General features: G+C 44.2%; 1 protein-coding gene across 2 annotated transcripts in view; it reads right to left on the minus strand.

Moving 5' to 3' along the window:
• Positions 1 to 220: 220 nt before the first annotated feature.
• The window catches only part of DCLK1 (doublecortin like kinase 1), a 366,070-nt gene continuing 352,490 nt past the window's right edge, over positions 221 to 13,800 (minus strand). For both annotated transcript variants that reach the window (XM_055426249.2, XM_055426248.2), the window contains one exon: positions 221 to 6,475. In XM_055426249.2, the coding sequence (XP_055282224.1) occupies positions 6,311 to 6,475 (165 nt within the window). In that variant the 3' untranslated portion in view covers positions 221 to 6,310. The remainder of the gene's footprint in view (positions 6,476 to 13,800) is intronic.

The raw sequence follows: 13,800 nt of genomic DNA on the forward strand, positions 1-13,800 counted from the left end.
CGGGCTGAATGGTATTTGATTTCTTTGTGTTTATCCGAGTCATTGGCCCAGGCGGGAAGGTAATATATGAAAAGGGACATTTTTGGAATAGTTGTTTTTGAATTATGCTCATGAAATAGACACTCTGCTACGAAGGACATGTGGGAAAGCTACACTCTGACCGCATGACTAATTTTTAAAGCCTTGCATAGAGAGAATTCCCCCCAAGAACACAGCTGGGTTATTCCTTCGTGGACTGAATGTGTCAATTATGAACTGAACTAAAATGAAATTTTACCCCATTATGGCAGAGTGAACTGAGGAGTGGACATTGGAGCTCGGGTATTACGTAGTAGTTCATACACCAAGTACTATTCTTTTATTAACCTTTAAGAACATGTTTTACATAAAAACAGGCAACATCAAAAAAGCTCAGTTGATAAATGAACATAATATATCACAGATGATTTCATCCACATTAACCTACATTTATTAGCTTAAACTGAGAGATTAGGAAAAAAATCAGATCTCATTCCAGCTTTAATCATGGATACAAATCATTTGATAGTTACTTCATTAAGATTCTGAAAACCAAAGATTAACCTGTGCCATCTGATCCATGCAGCAATTGATAAATTCAGTATTTTCAAAGGAAACATTGCATTTTTTTTCTTGCACCAAATTGAAACCTTTCAGAAACTTGTTTAAATGCATCAAGTTCCGAGCCCACCTTTTCAGTATGCATGAGCAAAATACTATTTAATTTCACACTCAACTAATCCTTTAATAATTTTCTTTCACCCAGAATGAAAAAGACTATTATTAATTTCCTAATAAAATTAAAAAAAATAGTTATCGAGGATATGACTCTAACCTTGGACCAGTTTCAATTTCTTTTTATTTTTTTCTAAGAATACGTCAAAGATTAATGTCAATGGCCAGTGAGAAATTGTCCCTAGAGAACTATTCAAGGTCTTTTTCTTACCACGTTCAATTGGACTGGAATGAATTGACATTATAGCATCTTTATCATCACTTTTAAAACCCTACTTTCTCTTAATACCAACAGTGAAGGCTTTTAGAACTATTATTTACTTTAAGTTAATAAAGTATATCACAGACAAAAATATACAATTTTACACTGAAGCAACATTAAGGGTCTCATGTCAGTGGACCAAAAAAGAATGTCGAGGAAATTTACAGGTAGGGTTTAATTACAGAGATTGCACTTCCTTTATGAAAAAGAATGAAACTAGAGCCCTCACTTGTCTCCAAGGGCAAGAGATTGCAAACCCCGTGATCAAAACACCTGCCAGTTAGAAGCTCACTCACTGAAAAATGATCGCATAGCTTCAGCATTGAAGCCCATGAACGACGACAACAGCAACACACACAAAAAAAACCAAAGGGGAAAATAAAGACCACCTCACCCAGAGGTATCCTGAGCTCCTACACTGAATTTCCTGTTTCCCACCAGTTTATGACCCTTAATGTTACTGGATGGATGGCTGCATATTTGAGATGATTAAAAAATGAAAGACTGCCTTAAAAGCACCTCCTCCTCAAGTATGTAATTACATACAAATGAAAGATTCCTTCTGACAGTCCTAGGGACCCCATTTGTTACTGTTTCATGTATAAGCACCATTGAGCCAATTTTTAAAGCACATTTGCAGTGATCAAATGTGTTCTCAAGTTTCGTTGATTTTTTTTTGTCTTTAAACCAAAAAATGTGTGAAGTGTGTCCATTGATGCACTCCTTATCATATCTGAATTGACAAAAATGTTAATTTTGGAAGTGCTTTTAATCACTATTTTCCCCAACAGACTAGAATGGCTTCATGAAACTTGATTAAATAAAGAAATCCGTATCTCCCAAAGAAGCACATATCTGACCCTCTATCACTGCATGCAAAATAAGGGTCTGTCTGAGAGTATTTTTTTCCCGAAACTCCTAATGGAAATGGCAGACAACACACAGGAAAGGCTAACCCTTGAACTGACCAACTTCAAGTTTTAAAAAAATCTTTGATTGGATTCCCACCCCCACCCCTCCCAAATCATGTAGCACTTTAAAAAATTAATGATTTACAAATTATAGAAAAAGATATGTTATCTACAATATATGCCAGGTGACTCATTAATTTTTTTTAACCCACACCCAAATGAATAATTATGTTAAACTACCATCTTGGATCTTGGTGCTTTCCACAATTCTGAAATGACAAGGAAAGAGTGGAGACATACCAGATTTCCTTTTTTTATTTTTGGTTATTCTTTTCTCTGCAGAATTGGGCAGAGAAAAGAAGGCAGTGAACCTTCATGCTTTGGAACAGGCCCTCTATAGCAAACTTCAGCCTGGGGCACCTTTTTATGATCAAATTAAAAACCTTTGAAATCAGAAGTTTATCATGGAAATGCTGACAGATCCTGACCCAGAGAAGGGCTATCGGGCAACACAATAATATGAAGAAAACTCTCCCTCAAGCACAATTGCCCTTCAGCACGGGGACAGAGTTGTGTAATGGGTACCACTAGCCAGCATACCACCATGATTTAATGTGCGTGAGCCTTGGTCACACGGTAGCTCTGTGACCCTCTCAGCTAAGCCAATTTTTCTTTTCTTTTCTCCAACTGAAATATGCCTCAAAGGGTAAAGGATTGCAATTTTAGCCTTCATTTATGGATATATTGCTTTCTTTCAACAATATCTGACGGGCCTGTTAAGCACCACCCATGGGGGTGCTGAGCAGGTTCTAGGAAGGTCTCACTGAATACAGAACACCAAGCATTTTCAGTAGTTTATTTGCATTTTTTCCTCTGCTTATTTTAGTATGCACCATGTGTAAAATCAGATGAGGGCTACAGAAAAAACATTTTCAATGACTGAAATCTTACTTTTCCTTCTAACGATATGGAGCAAATCACATATGCATTGATTATGAGAATAAATGTTTTCTGCTACAGTGCTGAGGAAAAAAAATGTGTTCATCAATATGAACGGTTCTCATCTACAGAGATAGTTTACATGATGCAAGTAATGAAAGAGTTTTTCCTTAACTAGTCTACTACCAAAACTGAAACAAAATGAATCTTAAAATTCCCCTTGAAAATACCATATGGTTGGTCATGTATCAATAGAGGAAAGACAGTCCCCATCACCAGGCCACCACCATAAAAGCTATATTAAATACATAGAAAAGAAAAATATGGGGACACTTGTGGCAATGATTAAATTGATAAGTACAGAGATACACTGCCATAATGGTACATATTTATTTTCTAATAAAGTGAAATAAAAAATAAGATCAATTTGGTTATAGAAATTCCTTAAAGAACACCACCACTTAATTATTTCAAACTTGAACTATCCCAAGAATGTCGTGAAAAAAATTAGCACTGGCTAAGAAGCAAAAGCAGTCTGGGTACACCCACGTAATCAGCATGCCTTGTGCTTGTCTGTTAACCCTCTGAGTACATCTCTGACATTCAGGATCTCGCTATCTTAGTGCTGAAAAGATTGCATTCCATCTGATTACTCAATATTTCTACTTGACAGGTCACATTCCACTATTTATTCAGCATAAATCATTCAAATTCTGCAGCGATGCGCTGGGATCCCCATGCTGAACGGCCCTGCATTCTTCCGAGCGGCCCCTCTGCAGTGTTATGGGAAACACGCCACAGCTTTACATGGTCCACAGTCCTTCAAGACTTGGGTGAAAAAGGCCTGAGCCATGCACTGTAAGGTATGTACACAAGATGCTGGCATCATACACACAATACCCACGGGAAAAGCAGTAATTCAGAGAAGGAAAGTGAAGTGAAGTGAAAGTTGCTCAGTTGTGTCCAGCTCTTTGTGACCCCATGGACTATACAGGCCATGGAATTCTCCAGGCCAGAAAACTGGAGTGGGTAGCCTTTCCCTTCTCCAGGGGATCTTCCCAACCCAGGGATCAAGTCCAGGTCTCCTGCATCGCAGGTGGATTCTTTACCAGCTGAGCCACAAGGGAAGCCCAAGAATACTGGAGTGGGTAGCCTATTCCTTCTCCAGGGGATCTTCCTGACCCAGGAATAGAACTGGGGTCTCCTGCATTGCAGGCAGATTCTTTACCAACTGAGCTACCAGGGAGGCGCAAGGAAAACCACAATCTTACTGCAGGTAGGTCTCCGCACATAGGCTTTCTTCATATTCACACATTTATAATTGAGGCCAATCTAGGAACCTGCTCCTTCGTCTTACTTTGAATAGTGCTTTGCTTTAGAGTTCTAGAGAAAGCAGTAATTTCTGACCAGTTCTGAGTGCTTTACTGTATGGAACCTGCCTGCACACCATACCTTCCTGGTGTCCTGCCCTCCCCATCTTCGCCAGAAAACTCAACTGATTTGTGCTACTTTGTGATGTTGTGTGATAGATTTCAGGACTCTCTTAAAAAAAAAATAGGTGGGGGTGTTCTCAGTAAATGACCTAATATTTACATGGCAAGACAACACAGAAGAGATAAACCTAAATGTGAAAGAGTCAAAAACTCGGGGGGCAGCGGAGGGTGGGGGCATGGTGCAGAAGTCACGGCATGCTCTGATGTTTAAATCGATAGTAATAGAGACCATACTTTTATCAGCTGAAGAGTAAAAGGCGGTCACTGAAGACCGATCTGTGTCTGAAAGTCAAGAACTGACTGTGGAAGTGCCGCACACACATTTCAAGACTTTCAGGTGTCGAAGTGTACCTCAGAGCAGAGGCAACGAGTGCTGTCCAGCCATCTAGATGCAAATTTCATGAGCTATCATGGCTGTCTTCTGGGCCAGGGAGCGAAGCAAACCTTGGGAGGACATTTGAGTTGGGATTAAACCCCACCTTGCCAAACACCCCGGCCAGCCTCTTCCCTAAGCACCTAAGAAGTGACCACAGGCTGCTGCAGGCCCCCATTCCAAGCATAACACACTCCAGGGGAGACACATTTCTAGGGAGAAAAATTTGGAAACAGGAGTAAAATATAGCTGTTGGACAGGACTTGGGCCAAAGAAAGAAAATAGAATCTCTCTCTGGACAGCTAAAGACAGTGCTATATAAAGGTCATCCTAGGGAGCGCAAGTTTTATCTTTAGGGATACCCTCTAGGTCTCCCATCCTGTTCTCCCTGAGACTATATGTAAGTAACCTAAAGGTGCACATGGAATCATCTCACCGCTGGTTTATTTCATTAAAAAGCATTCTGAGAATATTCTAGACTGCTGGTCCACTCTGCTTTCTCCTTGGCCACCTTGCAAAGCACTTGCCTCTGGGCACCTAGTCCCGGGCGCTCCTCCTGTGTATGGACTTCATATTCTGTGTGGATCTCACACTGAAGACTGAACTGCGTGAAAAAAGCAGATGAGACAAAGAACAGGGTCTTGTTGCCTCTTCCTGTTTGACATTCCAGCCCTGTAGAGCACCTGGCAATTTATTGCTCTTTTCCACCAGTTTGTTTGTTTTTTTTCCTGTAGATGTTTCACACTGAGCAGGCAGACCCTGACTCACCAAGTACAGGGCAGGCTATGGTGACTTCCTGAGGGTCTGCGCTGGCAGCAGTAGCAGCTGAAGTGGAAGCAGCATTTCTGGGGCATCATCAGCACGGCTTCATATGGAGGCGATCTGGAGGAGGGGGCCACCATCTATATCCCGGGTCAGGCTGTTGGCCACAGACCCAGGTCCCTTCACTTGGGATGCAGGACTCAGGGCAGCTGGCAGTTAGACCTCTTTCTTTAAAAAAGTCCCTTTCTTAATAGGATTGTGAAGAGGAAAGGGATGCTGATGCTTAAGTTATAAACCCGCCATGTTCTAAACCCACAAAAAAAGGACAAGCAAGACAGCATGCTAGACGCTCTTCCTGTCTGGACATCTCAGCATCTAATAACCCCTTAATCTGCAGCAAAATCAAGAAACATGTGCATATAAATCCAGAGGCCTGAAAGATTCCCTCAAGCATTGTCCATAAAATCCCATGCACTCAGAGGGTTAACACGTGCTATGTTACATACTGCAGAGCCTAGCTCCACTGATAAAAACATTCATTGCTTCTACCTTTTAAAAGTCGGAAAATAGCCTTAACCCTTTGAGGACCCAATTAGCAGCAAGTTGTCATCTTCACCAACAACATGTCACAGTCTCATTCAGCAAAAGGGAAATCGCTACAAGGATACCAGAAAAACACACTGTTCTGCTCGGCCATTCAAGCATTGAGTGCTAGGTAGATCAGATGAAACCGTTTGACATAAATTTGGGGGGGGGGGGATAAACAAACCTCAGAGTCTCAAAGGGTTAAGCTAGGACTTCGAGTAAAAGGGTCTTATTAAAAGGGCGAGTTCGGGGAGCGAACAGTCTCGGAGGAGCTCGGCGAGTAGTCTTCCGACTCCGAGTTGAGTTCGGGCGGAGCTGGCTGGGCCTTGTACCGGCTCCTCACATCCGGGTTGCGTCTTCGTCGGAAAACCTGCCTCTCCTTATCAAGAGCGGTGGTCTAGCAGGGGCATAAAATGAGAAAGAGGACAATTAGGCCGAAAGAAATGGCAAAAAGACACACACAGACAAACACACGACACTTTCTGGAACTTTCTGAGGTCAGAAAAACATGCTGGCTAAAGGCAACCGTCCACAATGGCTCACTTACGGTGGCCACAGTCACCACTGCTGGGGCGCCCTCTGCTCCCCCAGACGCAGCTCCCGCGAGCCCCTCGTCGTGACATCGCAGACACAGGCAGGATGGATAATGTGGGGTTCGGCCTCTCGCCCGCCCCCCAGACCTCCCTGAGCTCCACATCTGTGACCCTTGGTTGCTCCCAGCCTATCCAGAGACCCCCGCTTCCCCGAGCCCCACAGGTAAGCGGGAGCCCAGGGCTTGTGCGCCTGACACGCGAGGACACCGCGCAGTGCCTCGTTCATCAACATGCAGCTCCTGGCAGCTGTATAATAAAAGATGGGAGGTGATGAAGTTGTCAGACACGGAAACAGAGCCACGAGCTCATCCCCTTATTTTAGCACCTCCTCATTCTAAATGACCTTATTATCCGTTGAGAAGGGAGTGTGGGAAGGGTGGGTTTAATTTTAATGAACCAGCGCCTGACGTTGAAAACTGCTCTGAATGCAATTAAACCTGATGGACACCTTCCCATGCATTTCCGTCTACAAAGTTCATTTTCATTGTAGTGCATGGGAATCTACGGAACTGAGGTTCAGTGTCCGACTCCTGGGCCCTGGGCCCTCTGCCTCCTTTTCCTGAGGAAACCTCGGATCCTCTCCAGGATGTGCTCTGGAAGTTATTATGACATCAGGATTGGGAAGGGCATGGCTTCATTACAGATTTAATGGGTGTGAGCAGGATGGCTCATTACAGAGAAACCTTACACAGAGAGCAGGAGAGCAGGTACAAAGCCTGAAGAAAAATACAGAACACACATAAAAGTCTGAAGGCATCCTTGTTTGAAAGTCCCTCTTTAAAAGGATGTAGCCTGGAGGTTATTCTGCTTTTAAGAGATTACTTTTCCTCTACAGGGATATATACCACCATTTTTCCTCTTGGAAATTTACTGTTAACTTCTTCAAAGAACAGAGATAAATTTATAGCCCGTCGGGTTCTGAGAACAAAGTGAAAACTAAGCCCCTCATACAATTGCAGTGTAGCATTAGAGCAATCTTAGATCTAAAATGGGGCAATCGGAGTTACAAAATAAAGTAATAAGGAGAGAAAGAGAGGCAGCACACAGAACTAGCACAGTAAATGGCTTCATTAGGCTGAACTGTTCGGCTCCAAAAACTACCCGTACGTTGAGTAACTGTTACAAATCAATGAGGAAGATAAACTTCAATAATTCACTTCTCATTTCACTGGATTGTTAATACAATAATTCAGTAACTGGTGTGTTGAAATGTCTACTTTTGATTCACCGACCTGTCGAACTTTTAAGGGCCCTCACGCACGTAGCTCTTGGTCTTATACCTGCCGATTTTGTGATATTTTTCAGCATCATAAACCTAAATTCCTAACTTTATTTAAAACATTATAAAGTTACAGCACATGGTATTTTGCTTTCAAAGCAAACTGGAAATGTTCTGTTTGTCTAGGGCTGAACATAAAGCAGGAGTCTATTTAGTCTGACGTACATAAACACCACCCTGTAGTTAATTCAAGAGTAATATAAACTCTTCTCTTGGTAATAAAAAATATTTCCATTTCGACCTTCTTGAGAAAGAAAAAAATCACTTGGCATCAAACCGAATACTGACTAGCAGACTGAGGTTCCCCGGTGTTGCCGAGAAAATTGCATGTTGGGTTTCGAGTCAGAAATGTGGAGTCCTGCTCAGTCCACTGCTGGTTGTGGGAACCATTTACTCAGCTCTCAGGTAAATAAGGAGCAAGGATAACCCCGCCCCGCTGCCGCCCTTCTGAGCTGTTAAAAGGTAAAAACAGAAGTGCACATGCTCTGGAAATAGCAAAGACTCCCAGAAATGTAAGGTGGTGGTTTGCGTGTGTGTACTCTTTACAATGTAAGACATTGTTTTAAAATGAAGGACCTGCAAGTCAGAGGAAAGCGATGCAGAACCCAGCTCACATTAGAACATAGAGTGCGTTCTCTCCCTCACCAGCACCTTCTCCGCGTCTGCCTCATCTCCCCATCCTGGACTCAACTACTCCGAGTGGCTCTTGTGGCAGCCACTGACACAGGCGATTTCTCTGCCGACACCATAATGCCCCATCTGCGCACTCACAGCTTGGATGGCACCACTCCCTTACGTTCATGTTCACTCCTCCAGATGCTCTCACGGGCAAATCAGATTCTCTTCCTTCCTTGTCCCTCTGCCTGGCCAACCCTTTTCTCTGTCCCACTTAAGCGGTCAGTTCTGGCCCCTCCTGCCACCTTCTCTAGTGAGCCGCTTTTAAACGCTGGCCTTTGTTGCTGAGCCCTGGTGCGCAGATGCTCCTGGGCTTTCAGTTGTGCTGAATCACCAGGATCTTGACAGCAGCTATTGGGTTTCCCTGGTGGCTCAGAGGGTAAAGCGTCTGCCTACAATACGGGAGACCCGGGTTTGATCCCTGGGTCGGGAAGATACGCTGGAGAATCAAATGGCAACCCACTCCAGTAGTCTTGCCTGGAAAATCCCATGGACTGAGAAGCCTGGTAGGCTACAGTCCATGGGGTCACAAAGAGTTGGATACGACTGAGTGACTTCACTTTCCCTTTCTATTGTTGAAAACATAGCATGTCATGATGACAGGTCATGGAAAAAGGGTGTGATGATTGTTTCTGCTGGATGTATAGACTCCACATTGAGAAAGCACTTGTAAAGCATTCTTTGCCCGGGGCCTTGCCTTTGCAGGCAGGGAAACTGAGGCCCAGGCATGTGGAGAGACCTGCCCTTGTCACCAAGGAGGGACAGAACTCTGTTCTCCTCCCAGCTCAGGCAGCTTCTTCCCACTGATTCTGAAGTCTATTGAAACAGAACTCGAAGGAGCCACTGCACTCCAGGGGTTGCCTTCTCCAGTCCCCAGCCACAATGAGCTGGGGAGGAGACACAGACCACAAGCAGAATCCAAGGCCAAAAGACCAGGGCTCTCCCATGCCAGAGACCCGAGAACTCTCTCAGGGACAGCAGGTCAGGGTTCCCTGCGTGTACAGCCCCATCCTGGGCCTGTGAACTTCTAGGGACACCTGGGCACGGTGACAGGTGGGCAGTTTCCAACCCACCCAGATCTGCTCAATATTCTCAAAGGCTCCACACGCAAGGTTTAGGGCTCCCAACACACTTGCTCTCAGAGATGATCCAGAGGATGTCACTGCCCCCAGGCCTCTGCTCCCTGGGCTCCTGCTCACTCTGCTTCCGCCTCGAGGGCTGAGCTTCACTTTAAGAACTTCTCCGCGTTCCCACGAAGCCCAGCACAGTTATCACCGCGCACCCTGCCCGCGCCGTGGCTGACTCTGAGGCACTGTCTTCCTGACCACGCTGCGGACGCCGTGGCGGGCAGGGTCAGGTCTGGGCATCCTGCCTGCATCTCCACAGTTCACAGCACAGAGGAGACGCTCTCAGACTTGCAGCTTCTGAACTGTGGGGAAGTATAGCAGAGGTCCTGGGACTTCCCTCCTCCTGCACACCCAACCCCGGGCCATCCCGCACCCAGCTGACAGGTTGGTAGGCCCAGGGCTGATTTAGTTACAGTGTCTCATAAAGTCAAACTCCTTGTCCTAGCAGTCACAGTGTGCTTACAGTAAAATTTTCCCGTGTCTACTTCTTAATATTACTCAAAATAATCCTGTGACATCAGGAGACTCAGTGTCCCCATTAACAGACACAGCACCCGCTTGCTCTGCTTATAGTTAACCATGCCTGTTTCCCTTCAGACACCCCCCGCTCCTGAAATCTGTGGTTCCAGTGAAGAGCACCCTAGCTCCATCTCAGAGGGTGGGGCAGGGTTGGCTTGCAACCCAGAAGCAAGCCTGTGCTGACTGCGTTCTCCAGGACCCGTGGTTGGTTCAGGATGGACACCCCACCCAGTTCCTAGGCCAGAGGAGACTACACAGTGATCTGGACTCCCAGCTGAGAGGGTGGCCAGGAGGTGGAGGTGGTACCGTGTGAAGCTCCAGACTGAAGCCATTATAGGGAGGCAAAGAGGAGGGGTGGGAAGACAGCCAGCCTCCTGACACCTGAGTCCACCCATGACTGAAGCCACAGCCAGCCTCTGAACCTCTCAGGTTGTATAAAATCATACTTCTCCTTTTTGCTGAAAGCCATTTGGGTTTGGGTTTTCTTCACATGAGACCCCACAGTGCTAACTGACAGCTCTCTGCAGGTGTTTCAATCACGCTCACCTCTGCATCTTGGCTTAAGGTGTTCACCAACCCGACATCACCCTCTCTCGCCTCCTGCCCACTCACATTTCTGTATTCTAAGATTTGATCAAATCTCACCTTCTACATCACACTTTTTCTTTCTAAATTCCTCAGGCAGGTATTGTCTTGACCAGACTTTGGACATTTACTCCACCAAGGTCTTTTCTGTGCATTGTTTCCAAATCCTATGCAAGCTCCTTCTTTGCATTTTCCAGACTGCCCAGCCAATTGTGGCACACATTGAAGGGTGTATTAAATATCTCTTAGCTAATACATAATTAAATTATTTTAGATGATTATGTACTTTCTGAATAACAACAAAACAGAACCCCAAGCAACTCTATAGTATAAAAGAGTAAGAAGGTAAAGATATTGTTAGTCTTAATATTTAAGAATGCAGTTTGTTTTAGATATGATCAAATGCTTACATCAGATAAAGTTAATAATCTCTTATACTCCTATTTATCTACTAAATAAGCTTGGATCGTGGTCCAGTTTCTTATCACAATAAGATCTGTCATATATGATCTCTTTGGAATTTTAATTGTGGCTATAAAATTAACTTTCCTCTAAAATCTGTGTTGCTCAAGTTTTTCAGCTAAGTTCTGTAGCCCCTGCAAGTAGTTAAGGACAGATGAATTCTGCAAAGAATAAGAATAATATGCCAATACATAATTTTTAAGAATAATGCTACAAAAATATTTATTATCCAATTGGCAATTTTCTCCCCAGAAAACATTCATAACTTTCCCTTTGAAGTGCTGCCTCACAGATTTAAATTCCGGGCTCTTTCAACCATTTCTGAAAGCCTGCTTTCCTCTTTCTCAATCACAAAAATTTTCCAGATTTCCCAGCAAATAGGGTCTCTCCTCCCTAACGCCTATCTTTATAAGGTAAGGTTGTCCCCAGCCTTGATGTTCCATTCAAACTTAAGACTTTCTAACGGATTTATTATTTCATGAGTTTATTTTGCTCACAGTTTGCAGCTCTGTGCAATAGACATGAATGGACTTGCTGTGGAATTCCCAAGTGTTTCCTCAGTAAGTTATCACTTCATTAAGCGCTCGTAGGAAATCTGAAGCCTGCATTATCACATTTTGGTGCTAATTATTACAGGTTAGAGGTGAGCAAGTAATCTCTTGAGATGCTGGAGTTGACCAGTAGTAACCACATAGGAAGCTCTGATCTAGTTATTTTACACACGTACCCAACAATGACAGCTGTGGAGTACACGGGGCTACAGCTGACTAACAGCGGACTGGGGGATCCTGATAAACAGAACCAACAATGGACCAAAGGAAATGATATGGTGTAACAAATATACTCGTGTTCTACACAGAAGAGACTCTATATACTCCTACCTCAGACTGCAAGCCCTTGCTGATCAGAGTGTCCTGAGGAGCTGCTAGATGAAATGTGAAAACCGAGGAATGGTAAAATCATGCCGGTTACCTCAGCAGCTCATGGGCAGACACACACAGCAGTTGGAGCTCTTAAAGAAATTCAGACGGATCATGTTTTGGTGCCTGCTGTAACACCAGGCATGCACGAGTGAGAGACAGTGCTTGAATAAGACCAAGGAAATGTAGTCCAACAACAGATTCACCAAATGAGTTTGGCCAGTGCTAGCTCCTGTTACAGTAAAACTACTCTAGACAGTACTTAGATTTTTGAAATCCTTCTTTCTGACCTCAAATTTGGAAATCAGCATGAACACCTAGGCTGTACCCACCCGGCCTATGTTATGGGAGAAATACAGCATGGGGGGCAGAAGGTCAGAAATGAAGTGAGAACATGAAACAGCCGTGACTTTGTTTCTGCCAGTCTGAGTCACCCACATCTGTGCAATGCCTGCCTTGTCTGGTAGCTGTAGCCTAAGCCCCTTGGTAGCAGCAGCAGGGGGGCAGTGGGGAGAGCCGGCCTTCTATCCTGCCTCAGCTGATTATGTGACCCTGGGCACATTTCCTGACCACGTCGGTTGAGCTATTTCTCAGTCCAGAGAATGAGGGGAGGTACTACACTGCCTCACCCCCAGGGTTACTTCCACCTATGAAATACCATGAATATGCTTAATATCACCATCAATCTACTAGAACGGGTTCTGTTTTTCTCTCAGTAAACAACAGGCCTTCTGTCCGTGGATCAAAAATATTTGTCATGCAGGACCTGCAAGAGATACACCTCATTTAAGTTTGGAGGCGATGCTTTCTGATGTGGCAGTAATTATTGGATTTAAGTAACTGCATTTTTCAGAGTCAAGGAGTGACTGTTTCTCCTTTTTTACATTTCTAAATTTATTGCTAGCCATCACAAACAGTCTTCATTTCATTAATAAAAGAACATTATTGTGCATGTTGCCTTTGAGCCCATCCATTATTCATACCACCTAGGAGAGTGAACCGGGGATGCAGCTGTTGGGGCATTAATCTCAGGAACCCTCTCCTTCGCTCGCCCTTACTCTGTAGGGACTGAGTTACGATTTGCTTGCCACTTTGGAAATGTTTTGCTTGCTAGTAAAATTAAGCTGACACCTCAATTGATATATCACCCTACTCATTTCTTTTTTTTTTAGTTTGCAGCCATACTTATTATGGTTTTGTTTTGCTTTAATATCCTTTTGGGGTCTCGCCAGGAGTTGCACGGTATCTGGACTAAGACACAGTATTTCCCTAAAGTGAAGGTGACAAAAGGGTACTTCATGGAAAGAAACTTCGGCCTCTGAAGCTCTTTCCTAGGCACCAGTCTCTTAAATATGATTTCTCATGTCCCGGGGTAGGGGTGCCCCAGGTTTCTCTACCACTTCATAAATGTAGGCTCCTCCCGCTGATCTGGTTCTTAACAGAATCTTGTCCAGCTCTACAGAGGGTTTCTAGTGGCCTCCTATCAGAAGGTTAAAATGATAGCCACTTGCTGAGCTCAGGCTTCTAGAGGGTGAAATTCACGTGCTTCCTCTGCTCTATTA

Source organism: Moschus berezovskii, chromosome 13 (genome assembly GCF_049115385.1).
Source record: "Moschus berezovskii isolate FMDL1 chromosome 13, NW_MosBer_1.0, whole genome shotgun sequence".
Classification (NCBI taxonomy): domain Eukaryota; kingdom Metazoa; phylum Chordata; class Mammalia; order Artiodactyla; family Moschidae; genus Moschus; species Moschus berezovskii.